Source organism: Penicillium malachiteum, assembly GCF_028827825.1.
Source record: "Penicillium malachiteum strain IBT 17515 chromosome Unknown utg000001l:1.0-8184562.0:1.0-8186909.0, whole genome shotgun sequence".
Classification (NCBI taxonomy): Eukaryota; Fungi; Ascomycota; class Eurotiomycetes; order Eurotiales; family Aspergillaceae; genus Penicillium; species Penicillium malachiteum.
The window spans coordinates 1,457,448-1,473,436 of record NW_026643094.1 but is presented as its reverse complement, the minus strand read 5'-3'; the positions used below and the strand labels follow the sequence as shown (position 1 = coordinate 1,473,436).

Here is a 15,989-nt window from a genome sequence, read left to right as displayed (position 1 = left end):
ATGTTTGTTTGCCTCCAAATTATTATAACTCTTTTTGCCAATGAGGGGATAAATCGGATGATTGACCAAAGACATCACTTCCACTTCTTCCTTAGAGGAATCGGAAAGGATTGATTGGAACTTTTCGCCCACGAATAACTTTCCCTGTCAAGCGCAGGTTCCCCCTCACTAACAATCCAAATTCCCGGCTTTTTGGTTTCGATTATTCGGCTCTTGCCGGATTGCGCTTGGTCTCTTGTCATTTCCGAGGTCCCATTACTCCATGAACTCGTATCATGCTGTTTCATGCATATCGACTTCCTTTAAGGTCTCGTTTCATGGGAATATCAACCCCAAGGGAATATTTCCCCCTTTCTATAAAACAACGATGTGAAGGGCGCTTGGATAGCTAAAAAGAAGAAGAAAGATTAGTGATTGGAGATTCAGAAAGCGCGCGCTTTTAGATATGGAACTTATTTCATGATTGCTATGATTTAGTTTGTTGTATATCGGTTAGTTTTCCTTTCCAGGGGGTCTTCAAACCGCTTCTTAGATGGTTTAGCGGGAAATAGCCCTAGTAGAATACTTCGTACGTATCCAGGTGATGACTTCTTCCGGTCACTCAGACCCTTTTTGCTCGTCTTTCTTTCTGCAATGTCCCGGATATAATTGAAGGGGGGGGAGGGGTCGTCTCCGGTGAAGGTCTTGAACATGCGATTTCCTGTCACAGTGTGATCTTTTTTCCCTTCTCTTTCCCTCGTCTTCAAACATGTTCTCTACCCCTTAGTATCCCCTTCAAACTATGCTATACATATTCACTATTAGACCCAGGAGTCGCTGTACCTCTTTGATACTTGGATATTAAGAGACTTCGCCACTGCCTCCTCTCCAATCGAATTAACTCTCATCCCCCTTTTTTGACTGGTACAAATCTAAATTTGTCCTTCTCGCTTGCTGTTAGAGGCCCAACTCCACCCCCCTATATAACAGCTTCTTATGGTGACAGCGAGACGTCAGTACACCATTCAGAGAGCGAAGTGACCCTGCACTGGCACTGTTCTCTCCCAACAGCTCAGCCACTCAAGCCAGGGCTCTCCTGGCAACTTTGATGTATGTCCGCTACATTGGCCGACCCGTATCGAGGCTTTGCAGTCACCTTTACTCAAGCGGAAAAACCCGACGATCATGATTTGATCACGTATGATGCGACCCAGTCGCAGGCGCGCGAGAAGATGCTAAGCAGTCTTTCCTACCATTCCGACGACGCCAGCACATCATCCTTTGGCAGTCATAGTCTGCAAGCAGGGCTACCTCTCCCAGAGCCCCAAACAAACGGTACCCACGAGCCGCAGTCGAATTTTCTTCCTGTGCACCAGTTACTCCATCCGCCTCATTATAGCTACGATAATATATCTTACTCGTCAGACGCACGGAGACGTTCACACACCGGAAGTGAAATCGACAATCCTCGAGATATGGAGTTACCTTTACCAGTTGGACTTCCACAGCCTGTACATCCCATGCCTATGGATGGTTCAGGTCCTGGTATTTCGGAATCCGAGATGCATTTTCCAAGCCTTCAGAATGATCATTCGGGATCTCACCCCTCATCGAACCATGGCTATGCTTCTCCGATGTCATTATCTCTTCCCCTGCCGATTCCGCAACATCATCACCATCGTCTTCCATCGCAGGCGGGTCTCCTTTCCAACTTTCATAATCATGGATCCCCGACCTCAAGGATGGGTCCGCCAAATCTGGTCGGTCAGCCTGGAATGCCGCGACCTGCTAATCGGCCAAGGGCACCGAAGCTGAAATTCAAGCCAGAGGAAGATGCCTTGCTGATAGACTTGAAAGAAGAGAGGAGGTTGACTTGGAAGCAAATCTCGGATTTCTTCCCTGGTCGCACAAGCGGGACCCTGCAGGTCCGCTATTGCACAAAGTTGAAGTCGAAAGATGTGAATTGGACTGAGGAAATGGTTAGTATTGAACCTCTCTCTTGTTACGTTATTTAAAAAACTTCAACCGGTTCTTTCATCCATGATCTCTGCTAATGTCGGTTGATGCGTATAGATAAATCGACTCGACAAAGCGTTGCGGGATTATGAGGACGACCGCTGGCGAGTCGTGGCAGCGAAGGTAGGACATGGCTTCACTCCAGCAGCATGTCGAATTCGGGCATTGAATCTTGACCCAGAGGAAGAGGGTATGGAGGATCCTCATGATATGGTTGATCACATTGAGGTTGATGATATTGAGGTTCAACATGGTATTGAGGTTCATCGCGCTCTTGAGGCTCAGCATGCTCTCGAGGCTCAGCGTGCTATTGAAGGCCGGCATTAGAGTCATTTCTCTTTTTGCTTTGATTGTCTGATATTTCATTCGTATGGACACTTGTGTGAGTAGAAGATAGTATGTTTTCAGCGCTTGGACATGACGGAGTACATGGGTACCTATGATTATGGGCGAAAGGAAATGCATTCAATTTTTCATTTTTGAAATATGATCAAGCCGTATCGAGATAGGCAATGAGTGCCCAGGTGTATGAAGAGGATGTAGTAAGCTGGGGTTAGAAGCTGAAGGATTTGTTCATGGGTTGCTCGGAGTATTTGAGGTCTAGGAGGCCCACCAGCTGACCCCTGCTATATGAGGAGCGAATATCAGTGGAGTGTATGAGTTGTCTGATGCCGAGTTCGTGCGGAAACTGCGGGTTTAAATAACTACAACCCCGAGATTAGACTCAACGCAACGTCAGCATAATTATCACAATCAGATATTGAGTACAAAATACCTTTGGACTACATATGCATAATTCAAGTTGTATCAAACTTGAGACTGGAAGGATCAATCCTCCAGTACTACATAAAGTGGTGTGTTGACGGTCCCACCTTAGATACGCCACCGATTCCTGGTGCATGCAGTAGCCTAGCAAACATTCTCGCTGAAGATATTGCTCGGAAAAATGCATAGCTGAATCCTTTTATTTCCTTTTTATCAGTGAAGAAAGAATTTGAAACAAGCAGGATAATGGGGTACACATTCCAAGATTACTGTGCAGGTGCCAACTGTGACCCGCTATCTGTCAGTGAGTACTCCAGGCCGAAGACAATCTGACATTGTCAGGCCCTCAATGTCGCATTGGAGACTATATGATGACTTGATATAGCAGAAATTTAAAAAGTTTAGTCCAGACCGATATACTCTTGACGAAACAACTCCGATGTTGAAACCTGAATTTGCATTGAGGTCCAGTCATCCTTTGGAACAATACGTGAATGTGAATGGTCATTAAGCATAACATTAAAATGAGTGGATTAAATCGATGGAGAATTGATAGTTTGACAATGACCAGCTGAAACTAAAACAAAATAACCTATATCAGACAAACTTTCTCATGATATAAGAAAACATGGGGAGTGTCAAATGATTCCTTGTTGTTGTATAGTTCCCGCATTATAGACCCTAAGCCCTAACATTACCTAAAACGGACAACAACATAAGCAGCTCTGATGATTATCACGTGATATATCAGCCACCAATCAGAAAGAGTCCGAAACCAACCAATCAGAAGCCCAACGGCCCGTAGCGGGACTCAAACCTCAACCTCAAGACTTGAGAACTCTCCCCATCCTCAAATTCCCTCCTCTCCTCTCCCCCCCAATTCCACCACACCTCCGGTACAATGTTCCTCCAGCGTACCGCCTCGGCTATTGCCCGGCGCTCTCCCGCCCGCGCCTTCACTCTCGCTCAGCGCCCGTTCTCTTCCTCCATCGTGCGCAGTACGTGACTCCTTCCCACCCCCAAGTGGCCTGATGCGAGCTTGCCAATTCGACCTCTATCAATTCTCGCCCCGCGACAAAATTGGCTCGTCAAATATATCTTAACCACGAATTTGATCGATATTCCATGCCATGAGCATTGGCTAACGCGAATTTGTACTTCCAGTGAACGACTCGAAGAAGTGGGCCGTCCAGGACGAGCGCAAGGTCATTTCCTTCGATGGTTAGTAATCCTCAATTGGTTTACTCCGGACACGCCACGACCAGCTTTATGTTTTGTGATATCGAGTTGCGGTGGACACATCCAAAATTCAATGTTATGATGCTTCCCTACGCAATTGGGTTGCGGGAGATATCGGGAACATGGATTATGGACCCATCCGCATTCGAGGTCACGCAACATGAAGCTCGTACACATATTACGATGTATAAGCTATTTGAGCATGAATTGATGCTGACTCGCGCCCCGGCTTTTACAGAGATCAAGTCCGAGGACGACCTCCTTCCCCCCGGTGCCAAGCCCGGTACCGTCCCTACCGACTTCGTCCAGGCTACCGGTCTCGAGCGTCTGGAGCTGATCGGAAAGATGCAGGGCATCGACATCTTCGACATGCGTCCCCTGGACGCCTCCCGCAAGGGTATGTGACCATCTACATGCACTGTTTTGCACCGACGATATCCGAATTGCGCGTACGGCATAAATGGAGCTTCTAGAACCGGGTTGCTAATCGAGAATGTGTTATATATAGGAACGATTGACAATCCCATCATCGTCAACGGTGCCGGTGATGAGCAGTATGCCGGTTGCACCGGTTTCCCCGCAGACTCCCACCAGGTTAACTGGCTGACTGTACGACAAGCCCTGTGAATCTAAGCATGTAAAGATTCAATATGCTGACCGAAGCTTTTCTTTTACTCATAGGTCTCCCGCGAGCGTCCTCTTGAGCGCTGCAACGAGTGCGGTAACGTCGTTAAGCTTAACTACATTGGTCCTGAGGAGGACGCCCACTCCCGTATGTACCATCTGTTCTGTCTATTGCCGTATACATGGCATTTGTACTAATCTGACACCTTCTGATTATAGACGACCACGACCACGGTCACCACCACCCCACCCCCGAGGAGCCCAAGACCTTCGCCGACTACGTCAAGCCCGAGTACTGGTACCGGTAAATTTGTCGCACTGCAAAAAACCCCATCTGATACAGTTGTGAACGGTTGTTTGTAACATGCGAGTCTCTATATCTGTTCTGTCTTCGCGGTCTGCGCTTCCCGTCTCTTTTGTAGAATAGTTCTCTAGTGGATGAAAATGAGATGATCCCCGGGGATGTATTTTGACTAATCTTCTAATTCTCGGTTCCCTTCATGGTTTCAATTTTTTTTCGATCCTGGTTTATATATGCTTATACTTGTTGCAGTGGCAGTGATCTCGGGAAAAGAAATAGGTAAGACATAGTTGATTATTTTATTTCGCTGGAAGCAAATTTCCCCGTGGGGAAGAAAAGAAAGGCCACCAAAGGTAACATAGCAACGAATAATGAGACAGATTCGAAAGAATACGATCGAAATACAATAGCCTCCCAAAAATCAAGCAAGAATATTATACATACTCTCATTTAACGACCAACATAGCGTTTTTCAAGGTATCTCAAGGGCGGATAAACGACCAAAGCCCAGGTAAAACCAACATAATTACCCATCTGATGTAAAGTTAGCATATATCCAATGTGATCAGAAAGAAAGAGAATTTATACTCACATCAGCACCTTCCGAGCTTACCAACTTGGCCAGTGGTCCAATATACCACACCTGGGCCATGCACAAGACAGCACCAACCCAACCAACAACAAAGGCCGTGAAACTCGCAAACCCAATAGGCAATTTCGACGGATCACTCCAAGCAGCCCAGTTATAGCCACTCTTGAAACGGAAGAGGAAGAACTCTTCCAGGATAATCGCAAACCAAATAGCAACCCAGTATCCCATGAGAGCAAGGAAATTGGTAAAGATATCAGAGAGATGACTCCGGCCCGCAAGCGCGCAGACAGTGTAGATGATCACGCCGACAGTGTTCCAGATCACACGTGGTACCTTCTCGGCGTACCGGCCCAGGATCTGGAAATCAACACCGGAAGAATAGGTTGGTGCAACAGTGTTGGCGATTTCACCCAGGGCTACGATGACGGCACAGAATTTGCCGAAGCCATGGAGGGGTCCAAAGCCTTCTACAATTAGTGCACCTTGGCCTCTGTCATAGGCTGCTGCGTACTCTGGGCTTGTGGTTACACCAGAGCCTAGACCGATACCGAGGATTATGGCGAAGGAGAAGGAGAACATGAGACCTGTTAGGGTTAAGGTGAAGATTGTGCGGCGGGATGTGTGCTCGGGGTAGTACACGAAGAAGTCGGCTGCGAGAGGGGCGTAGGTGATTGCGGCACTCAAGCAGAGCGAGAAGAATGATAGCCTGTTTTTTGGTTTTAGATTGAGGGTCTATTGGGCTGTGCTTCTTGATGGCGTACCTGTTACCGGCTACCGTTCGGGCGTCGCCTGTGGATGCTGTCGTCAAGTCAAACTTCGAGGCGGAGACACCGAAGAGGATGCAGAAGATGATCAGTTGAGGTACGAATGCGAATCTGCTTTGATGTTAGCGGCATTCTCACATGGTTTTCAAGTCACGCGATGACTGACCGTTCGTAGTAGTGGAATGCTTGGATACCGAATGTTGCCACGATCAAACTGATGACTGCAATGATGACAATTCCTATCATGGATATGCAATTAGTTTTGGCCTCATTGACTTTCGAGAGACAGCCACATACCAACAGCAACCGACATGCCATTGGGAGAGACAGCAGACAGAATCTGTCCTCCAACAACACAGTCGATCAAGCAGTATCCAATCATTTGAACAAGATTCAACAGTACAATGATCTTACTAGGCCACCATCCCATAGAGTAACGACCAAATGCCTGAGTAATTGTAAGCTTTGCTTCATACTATAAATGAGACAGAAGACGCCATACCATAGTCCGAATACCTGAGATAGGTCCCCAAGTCGCCATCCATGCTGCTCCAAAAGAGCCAACCAATGCACCAAAGACAGCACAAAGTGCGGAGTCCGTAAAGCTAAGACCATACACGGCTGGTCCCAGCATTCCCAGTGTAATATTATTGGCAGCCAAATTGATCGATACCCACAGCAAGCACGCCTGCAGATACGAAATCCACGAAAGCTTTTTCATACGCTCCTCTGGCTTGACTCGTTCAATACCTCGCGCCTCCAGGTTGTATTCCACGAGCTGCTGCTCAAATGATCTGAGCAGAGAGCCTAAGCGCGTGCCGACAGGGTTCGGACGACCAGCTGTGGTATCCACAGGAAACGGGGCATCATGAGGAGTTTTCTCTGTCGAGTCGCCGAATTGCTGCAGTTCAGGCTGTTGCTGCGACGTAAGATCCTTATCGGAGCGCACCTCTACGGAGGCGATTTCGTTTTCGGGAGCCATGCTACTTCAAAGAATAATTAGTATATTATCTTGAGGATGTGTAGGACAGGAAATCTGTGCGCATGAGTTCTTTCGCTGGAGTTATCCAGATCAAGTTCAACCGTATAATCTCAGATCAGCCACCCTCAATAAATGATATCGAGAGTGATTGAACACCGGTCTGCATGCAGGCGGGATTACCACTTGTGTACCTTGATCAAGAGACAAAACCACACTACTCGGTGTTCACGGTACCCGGGGTCCTTGAGAAGGGAAATAGGAATTTGTACTCGGGCATATGGGGCGAAATTGTATCTTCGGAAAATGAAGTGTTGCCGTTGTCAGATGAGTGAGTCACTATGAAGCAAATGGGTTAGTGGGACTGCAAGTGGTGGCGGGGAAATATTAGATAAGGTATTTTTTTTTACCAGGAAATCACCAGATACAATTGAGGCACTCTTAAATGGTTTAAAAAGAAACCCAATTTCAGAAATGCTCTCCCCAGACTCTCAGTGAGGAAATAACAAGGGCAAGCCACAAGTGGGGAGTGGAAAGAAGAGACCATTCCACTCTTTTTTTCTGTCGCGGGGAAAAAGATCGGCCGCGGTCTCGGCGTCTTTTCCCGCTCTCTCCGCTCTCCGCCAGAGATAGGAAATGCATATGGAAGTACTATATCTACTAGGTGTGTACTAAATTGCAAGTCAAATGAAGTATTGGTATTGAGTCTGATCAGAATGGAATTGATCACATGTTCCTGGGGAATCATGTAGTGTCCATCAAACCAACTTGAAAAGCACCACCCCAAACGCTGAAACCAAGAGATATAACGCCCCCGCGTATTGGAATAAAGAGAAAACATAAGACCGGATCTCAGAGTGAGATAAACGTAAAGATCATGGGGGTAGATAGAGGTAAATCAAAAAAAAGCTCAGGAATAGATAGGAAGATGGGTAAATATAGAAAAAGATCAGGATCACCAACTCCATCTTGCCTCGTAAAACCAAAGGACCCAGGTGGCCATTTGATAACTTTGCATCGCTTTAGAATCAGAGCAGTCGGACGTTTGGAATGCCAAATTCATGGGGGACTCGGATGCGAAAAGAAAAAGAGAAAGGAACAAACCGTATAAGGAAAATCAAAGGTCGTGACTTCATGAAAAGTGTTCGTGAAAGCTTTGGTGAAAGGGAGATCTCAAAGAACCTAAAGGTTCTTGAAGTGCTCTTTGGCATATTGTTCGCATGCCTATAAGAAAGATATCAGTCCTGATCAGAGATGTAAAAGGAGAATCACGGTATAAACGTACCTTCGCAGGCTTGCCAACTTTCTGCCCAATGACCTTCCACTTATTTGCTTCGTATTCCTTGATTGCATCCCGGAGTTTTATAGACTGCTATAGATAAGTCATCAAGTTCATCAATATTGACCTGGGAACATACCTCATCTTCTGCAAATTCTGCGTAGTGCATGTCCTGAATTCCAGTCGTATTAGTATCCAAAGCGCAATCACTATAAAAATATCGTAAGTCCACACGTACTTTGTACCAATGCTTTTTCACACTGCCTTCAGTTCGAGTAGGAAATGTCTATCAATATGATATTAGCGACAAAGGCCATAGATCAGCCACTGAACAGAAAAGTGGAGCCCCACCTTTGCAATCTCGCTCCAGCTACGACCAGCATCGCGCATTGTCTTGAGACGCTGTTCCTCTTCGGCAGTCCATGGTGTATTGGTGCGACCCTTTTTCTTTGGAGCAGGTTCGGGAGCGGGGAGGGTGCCCGGGTCACCCTCGATCGCACCACCCGGGTTCATTGGTGCCGCCATCATAGCTGAAGAACTTGCGGTCGGGGAAGGAGGTCGTTTACGTGAAGTTGAAGATGTGGGCGGGATAGGTGCTGTTGGAATGGGAATACCCTCAAAAGCTGGGACTCGATGGAATGGATGGATTTGTTGTTGAGCGAGAAGATGTGAAGGCGCGCTCGTCGTAGCCGACGTCTTGATTCGCTTGGAAGTCGGAGGGGAGCTGAAGTGAAGGCAAGAGAGAAGTTAGTTGTAAGTTGTAAGTAGTAGAAAGTAAAAATGGCAAATGTGTTTGTAAAGAAGCTCAGGCAACATGATCAGGTGAATCCGAAGTCTCCCTCCTGTCTGGACGGAGATCATAGACGAGGGACTTACGACATGGTGAAGGACACACGTTCGCACGGCGAATCATCTGTACATGCAACAAAGCCGCGTAGGGGGGGTTAGCAGATCTGCTACCGGCGCGCCTTGGTCAACTTCTAGGAAAGTGGGCCTTGTTACACTAAAAGGCGATGACACAGGCGCATCCTAGGCAGAACCGGATCGGCACAAAGAAGGGAACAGGATAGAATGAAAGCGAGGTGGAAGAGAAGATAGATTCCTCCTGGCAATTAAGCTCTTGAAGGAGATCAAGCAGATGGGGCAAAGAGTCGCGACACATGGGAGGCTCACAGATCAAAATCGCATGGTCGAAGAGTTGATTCGGGGACCTCGAATTCCTCCGAATATGGGGAGAACATGAGGCTGGAAGGTAAAAAAGGTGTATATAAGGTTAACACCGATGAAACTTGGGAAGAGGGTGGGGGGAAATAAAAAGGAAGAGAAGGGGGAAGGTTACAGGAAAGGAAGAGAAGTGAGCGGGGATGGAGTCACCTCATATCACGGTAATAATATGGGCAAAGTCACCAACTTGGGGGCTTTTAACCTACAGTTTTATTTTATTTTATTTTGATTCTAGTTTTTAATCATATCATTTTTATGAGTTCTTATTTTCTTTTGCTTTTTATTCTCACTTATTTCAATTCTAGTGAAGTTATTATGGGAATTAATAGATTCTTAAGTGTAAATGACATTTAATACTAGTACTATCATCTATGTATGGGGGGGGGGGGATGATAAGGCCTGAACATTCACAAGTTGAAGTTGATGTCTCTCTTATATAAAACTTTCAAGATTCTTCAGCTAAAAAACAAAACAAAAAGAACTTCAATGGATCTAAATCATTGAGCTTGAAGAGTCTAGACCTTTACTACTATTTATTATCTTGTTTATTCCCCTGGTGTCGGCATAACATCCAAGCTTCGAAAAGATTCATCTGATTATGGTATATAAACCTTCAAGCCTCCTAGAACTCTTGATACTTCATGTTTCTCGACTCTCTCAATTTCCATCCATTGATGATTGAACAATAAATGGAAGAATTCTATTCCTCACTCCCGGCCAAACCACCTAACGCCCTCCGGTGCATTCCACAACCCACCGTTCGTCTCTGGATGAGGGACCGATTCCCCCGGGGGCCCTGTCACAGATGGCTCGTGCTGCTCTCCAATTCGGCCAAGCACTCTGCAGAAAGCAGGAATACATACGTCCCGGGCAGCTCCCCCATGAGACATTTGGGCCGAAGAGACCCGCGAGTGGTCTATTCCAAAATCCGGTGACCCGGCGAACGCTCACACCCGTGCGAGGATGACAAGGCAATCTTAACAGCAAGATGTCTTGACAAATGTACTGTGGGAAGCATCAGGATATACAAGAAATAAAAAAATAAAAATAAAACTTCGTCAAAGCCGCAATTCTAGGATGTCCACGCCTTCATCTTCATCTGTTGCTCCGTCCAACCCGATCCTTGGCAAGCTAATTCAAGCCACAGGTTGGAGGGTGCAGCCACTACGAGTCTAGTCTTCAACCCCTCTTTTTGAGTCCCTTTTGAGGTTTCCTTCATACGGAGTTGTTTACAGATGGAGACTCCGTTTAAACATTGGAAAAATCATCACTGATGTTGTTTGTTACAGCTCTACTCCCATACATTCCATACAATTATGAGGAATTTCAGTGAGGGTCTTGATTCCCCCCCTTTTCTTTTTTCTTTTCTTTTTTGGAAAATTTCTCGTTCTCACAAAAAGCAAAAAAGGAAGATCAAAATAAAAATCACAGGTGAGAAAAAAAATAATGAAAAAAAAACGGGCACGCCGGTATGAACTCGGAGTATACCCAAGACAGACAGGACAGACAAGACAGATGACACATGGTCTAGTACGCAATGCCCAAAAAACAAGTCCACGATTGGGGAAGAGCATTTGAAGTGGCTGACGGCATGCAAAGAGATTCATCCCCTGTACCAATGAAACAGCCTAAATCTATAGCCTTGGGGTCAATGGCCAGGATCGTGCATTCGCTCGAAACAATGTGGCTTGCCCTTGCCTGCCTTAACCTACAGATCAGGGAGCTTTATGATTGCTTGAATATCTGACGCCTCCGGGATGGAATCATCCACGGGTATGTATGTCCTTTAGACAAGGGGGAGGGGGTCATCTTATCAATCAATTCTGATACAGCCGGGTTGGGCTGGTCGTTGACGTGGATATAGGGACAAATCAGGAATCGAGGATATCTTGATTGTCGCCTGGACCATTCATCAAGGTGGGTTTGATTGGTTGATTAAGTCTGGATCATGTATGTGTCACATGGGGGCACATGTTTCCATCCATCCTCATGGATGTCATAACCTGGTCTTATACATACATCTATTGCATCCATGGTGCGGTTGAGATTCAAAATACTGTCATGGACCCGGAAAAAAAAGGAGAAGAAAAAAAGAAACTGCAACTCCTGACATCTACAGGCTAACATTGAATGATATCCAATCTCGCAGGATGTTGGGTATGTAGAGGCTCTTGACAGGTCCGAGTCTGCTCGTGCCTCAAGTTGCCCCATATGGACTCTGGTCTATATCCATGGATATCTGACTCACTGGCACTGGGCACTAAATCCTGCTTGAAGCCCAACGTTAATTCAGCCACCTTTTAGCCGTTCTTTCACCCGAGTTATCGCATTACACATAAGCATAGCAAAAAGGTCCAGCTGTCGTACTCATAATACCTTTCATAGCGATCGACCGATTCCCGTTAACATACCCAACATTCACCGTCGTCTGCAGCGTTACATCAGGAGACGCAGGCTGATTCAAATACGTCTCGGTGCCAGCAACCGCATACTGTCGATTTGGCAAGTCTAGACTCTGCCAAATCCACCAGACTCGATCGATCATGCCGTGATGGTGCCAGAAACCAGGATCCCCCGGGCTGCCATCAGCATCATTACCGGGATCTCCACCCATCGCGTAGTGTCCACCTCCATGGAGCCCAATTGACCCACTCTCAGGTTTGCCTTGTATGGATGTTTCAAACTCCATGATGTCCTGGCTGTGGAGTATGAGATGTAGAATCGATGTATAATTGGCGAAGCTTGAGACAGTTGGGAAGCGACAGTCAGAAGATAGATCAATAGGAAGGAATATATGACTATAATTGGGCAAACATATCGTGACTACAACATACCTTCGCAAAACAGCAGTAGTTAGATCACGCTTCATGCAGCGTGGGTTATGGTCGAGTGGGAAGCGCCGAAAGACAATATCGCCGCCCGGTATGGACAGGTAGGATGGGCCCATGTTGACGGTATAATTAACAAAGGGACCACTATTCACACAGCCTCCTCCTGTGCCAGGTGGAAGGAAAACAGGTGTATAGTTTCCTATTGAAACTCGAACTCCCTTTTGTTTTGGGATGTATGCGCCATTGCCGGAGAGAGAGGTATCACTGCCATCAAAAACAGGCGAATTTTCCATGGAATCAGCATCAGCTCCCCAATCCCAGTACCTAGAAAGGTGAGAGTTATTAGTATGAAACGCAACGCCTTTCTGAGGCAGTGGGGACAGAAGATGCATACGGGAAGTCTCCATTATAGCCACATTCATTTCGCAGTGCCAGCTCAAACTCGTGGGTAAAATATCGGTGCCAGGCAAGAAAAAACCCCTGCTATGTATAAGCTTTGACAGGTTCGCCGGATTGTAAGCAAGCTTATTATAAGGTTGTCATAAGCCGGCAACGAAGGTAGGACTCTTCTCACATACCGAACGGTGAATAGTCTCGGTCTGGTTCATGTGAGTGGCCACAAAGTCATCGTATCGAGTCTTTGCTCCCGGGGCCAGCTCCGGGGGAGTTCGCGATGGCAATGCTTGCAGACAGAGAACAGATCGAATATAGTCCTTCTTTTCTGCTGAACTAAATTGTCTCCAGTTTCGTCTTATCTTCAGAGTTTCAAGTGTGCAGCCGGTTCCATGATCTGCAATATTATTCTGCGTGGCTTTGAGAGCAAATTGGGTCAAAGATTCGATTTGAGCAAACTCAGAGGCCCATAATGATGAATCCAAGCTGCTTTTAATATCTTCAGCCCACGAAGCTGTTGGCAATGCCCAAGATTGCGTGAGGATTAGGAGAGTAGTAAAGGTGAGAATCCAGGTTAACATCGCGAGAGATTTGCTCTACAGTTCAAATTGGTTCACAATCACCGGAGTGAACAGATTTCATGATTGAACCTCATGAAATGCGTCTGATTCATATATAGTACATAAAATTTTAGTTCCTCCTAGGGATAGTTGAGTGTTCAACCATCGGCGGTATTCCACATTTGGGAAGAGAATGATGCGTTATTTACCCACCGTGTACCACAGAGATCATCTTACATACTTCAACTCTGAGTTCTAGTACTACCGAGAATTTTAAGTGAAGATCGCTATTGGAAAAATATCTCATTAGAAGATTGACCTGATTGGAGATTTCTACTGCAGCAGTCTGAGACTCGAAACTTAGCACTTGCCAGTGAGTCATAAATTCATCAAATTATACTTGGGCACTACTAATAAAGGACTGAAATTTGGTTTCTTTCTCTCACAGATGAGACTATAAACCATATTTTTAGTCTTATTTGTACTAGATAGTGGCTTCAATGTTCATTGGACGATCCACGTGGAGTCTACACCGACTGCCCAGATGTCCAGGTTGTGAAACCGTAGATGCCAGTGCTTAGCACTATTGCTGAGATCCGACATCTGGAAGATGCTAATGACACTATTTCAAAGACTGCTTTACACTACCTAGATATGGATGATTTCAGGATATTGCCAGTGCCAGTGATAGCCCGTCTCAATATTTGCTCATACTTCAATAGAAACACACTCTGTGAACAGGCTCCCTGTAATGTTGCATACTCCATGTAGCAGCAAGCTACTGATAGATTGACTATTGTAAGCCGTGAATTTTGGGAATCCTCCACCGTCATCCTCCAGTTGAGACACTCCGTATATTTCACGCCCCATCATCCTTTGCTGATTCACCATCCTCGCCACGCCCAGAGTTTGATATATCGGAAACGCGCCATCCTCAGTTGGCTGTAGAGCGTGAAGGAAATCAAGCCAGCGTTCAATTTCCAAACTCAGTGTTAAATCTTGACAACGTAGGAGAACAGCCAATAAAATCCCCGAGAACCCGATTGTGTAGCTGTTCTTCGACACGGATGTCTGCATACTGCTTCCATTTGCAATCTGAAGCAAAAGTCTAATCCAGCCCTGTTCCTCGTCATGTTCAAGCTCCTCATGCAATTTTCTATTTTGAAGATGATGTAGACTTCTAGTACACTGCATAATGCGTGCCAGCACATAATATGCAAAATTGAGAGCTGCATCGTGTGACTGAAAAAATATCGGCCTATCCAATCCTCCTTCACTTGAGAGATGAGAATAGGATTCTGAATCTGATGGCTGTTCTATTATTGGAAGATTTGAAAGCCACAGATCTAGCTTTTTGGCCTCACGAGCCAGCTTCAAGTAAGTGATTTCGTACTCATCATCAAGGTCTGAATCATGGCTCCAGTGCTTGAGTATAGCCTTGGAATTGAGACGATGCGATTCACACATCACATTTAAGACATTGACCCGTCGCTCTTCCGTTGTTTCAAACCTTCCCTCGAGCTTCCTAGGTAAAGGAACAGGAGGAAGGTTTCGATGAATATCCAATCGACTGAAGTAGGCACGAGCCCACCAAACCACAAATCTGATTTGCATCCATGCAGTGAGAAGTGCGTTGAATGAACCCTCTCCTGGTTCATCTTTCAACTCAGCCAAGAATCTTTCCAGGCCCTGCACATGGCAGTTGAACCCTTCGAAATTCCCCATGGAAGATTCAATATAGGCAAACAAAACAAGAACCGTAAAAGCCAAGCTGGATTTAGTATTGATTTGCTTCAGTGAAGTGAAATCTTTGATAGCCAACGAGTAGTATAGCTGGCTTCTCGTTTGATGAATAAGGTTGGGGCTATAAGTTCCCATATGCCTCCTGGAAGAATCTCTGCGCTCTGCATGAAGACGACTCATATTACATGATGCCAGTGCTAGAATTGCGTGAGTCAACATCGGAGAATTGGAGGTGAGAAGTGACGTAGGCTTAAACATCGGATGTAATGCCGGTAGGCATATATCCTCCCAATATGTAGAATAGAACACATCGCGCTCTGTGTGTTGTAGAGACTTTATAAGATCAAGATTTGGTATTGAAGTGCTTGGGTGAGAGGTAGAGCCGACTTCTTCATCCATTGACTCGGGATGTGATTCGAATTTCAAGACCAAGTCTTTAGTATTAGAAGATTCACTATCCGAGCCTGGCGCTGTGACCATTCGAAATTTGAAATCTGATTTGATGCTTTCGCATACTTTGCCCAGCCTGGTACATGTTCCGCAGGGTCTTTTTTCATCACACTGGATTATATTTAGCTATCAAATTTCAGTTATCTCTGGGTCCATTGACATACTTTGGTTCTTCGTTCACGACAAACTTTGCAGCCACTGCGGGACCGGGTAATATCTGTCTTTTTAGGTCTCGGACGAACCGGCTTGT

The 15,989-nt window shown here is 45.9% G+C and overlaps 6 protein-coding genes across 6 annotated transcripts; 2 read left to right on the top strand and 4 right to left on the bottom strand.

Moving 5' to 3' along the window:
* Window positions 1-1,091: 1,091 nt before the first annotated feature.
* On the top strand, window positions 1,092-2,322 carry N7483_000561 (SANT/Myb-like DNA-binding domain-containing protein; the record flags this gene model as incomplete). The annotated part of the gene is made up of 2 exons (XM_057083999.1): window positions 1,092-1,958; window positions 2,053-2,322. The coding sequence occupies 2 exons, from the start codon at window positions 1,092-1,094 to the stop codon at window positions 2,320-2,322; spliced, it is 1,137 nt and encodes a 378-aa protein (XP_056950148.1).
* A 1,758-nt stretch (window positions 2,323-4,080) lies between these two features.
* On the top strand, window positions 4,081-4,931 carry cox5b (cytochrome c oxidase subunit IV; the record flags this gene model as incomplete). Its single annotated transcript, XM_057083998.1, has 4 exons — window positions 4,081-4,396; window positions 4,508-4,608; window positions 4,681-4,771; window positions 4,843-4,931. 4 exons carry the CDS (start codon window positions 4,081-4,083, stop codon window positions 4,929-4,931), a joined length of 597 nt encoding a protein of 198 aa, XP_056950147.1.
* A 443-nt stretch (window positions 4,932-5,374) lies between these two features.
* N7483_000559 (purine-cytosine permease family protein) lies at window positions 5,375-7,262 on the bottom strand (the record flags this gene model as incomplete). Its single annotated transcript, XM_057083997.1, has 6 exons — window positions 5,375-5,458; window positions 5,517-6,222; window positions 6,278-6,391; window positions 6,447-6,519; window positions 6,578-6,728; window positions 6,783-7,262. The coding sequence occupies 6 exons, from the start codon at window positions 7,260-7,262 to the stop codon at window positions 5,375-5,377; spliced, it is 1,608 nt and encodes a 535-aa protein (XP_056950146.1).
* A 1,179-nt stretch (window positions 7,263-8,441) lies between these two features.
* Window positions 8,442-9,261, bottom strand: N7483_000558 (SANT/Myb-like DNA-binding domain-containing protein; the record flags this gene model as incomplete). The annotated part of the gene is made up of 5 exons (XM_057083996.1): window positions 8,442-8,483; window positions 8,545-8,631; window positions 8,678-8,710; window positions 8,777-8,824; window positions 8,890-9,261. Coding segments are annotated over 5 exons (582 nt in total), but the record flags the coding sequence as incomplete, so codon positions are not given.
* A 2,830-nt stretch (window positions 9,262-12,091) lies between these two features.
* On the bottom strand, window positions 12,092-13,567 carry N7483_000557 (tyrosinase family protein; the record flags this gene model as incomplete). Its single annotated transcript, XM_057083995.1, has 4 exons — window positions 12,092-12,461; window positions 12,597-12,917; window positions 12,988-13,073; window positions 13,172-13,567. 4 exons carry the CDS (start codon window positions 13,565-13,567, stop codon window positions 12,092-12,094), a joined length of 1,173 nt encoding a protein of 390 aa, XP_056950144.1.
* A 687-nt stretch (window positions 13,568-14,254) lies between these two features.
* On the bottom strand, window positions 14,255-15,769 carry N7483_000556 (uncharacterized protein; the record flags this gene model as incomplete). Its single annotated transcript, XM_057083994.1, has 1 exon — window positions 14,255-15,769. One exon carries the CDS (start codon window positions 15,767-15,769, stop codon window positions 14,255-14,257), a length of 1,515 nt encoding a protein of 504 aa, XP_056950143.1.
* Between the last annotated feature and the right edge of the window lie 220 nt (window positions 15,770-15,989).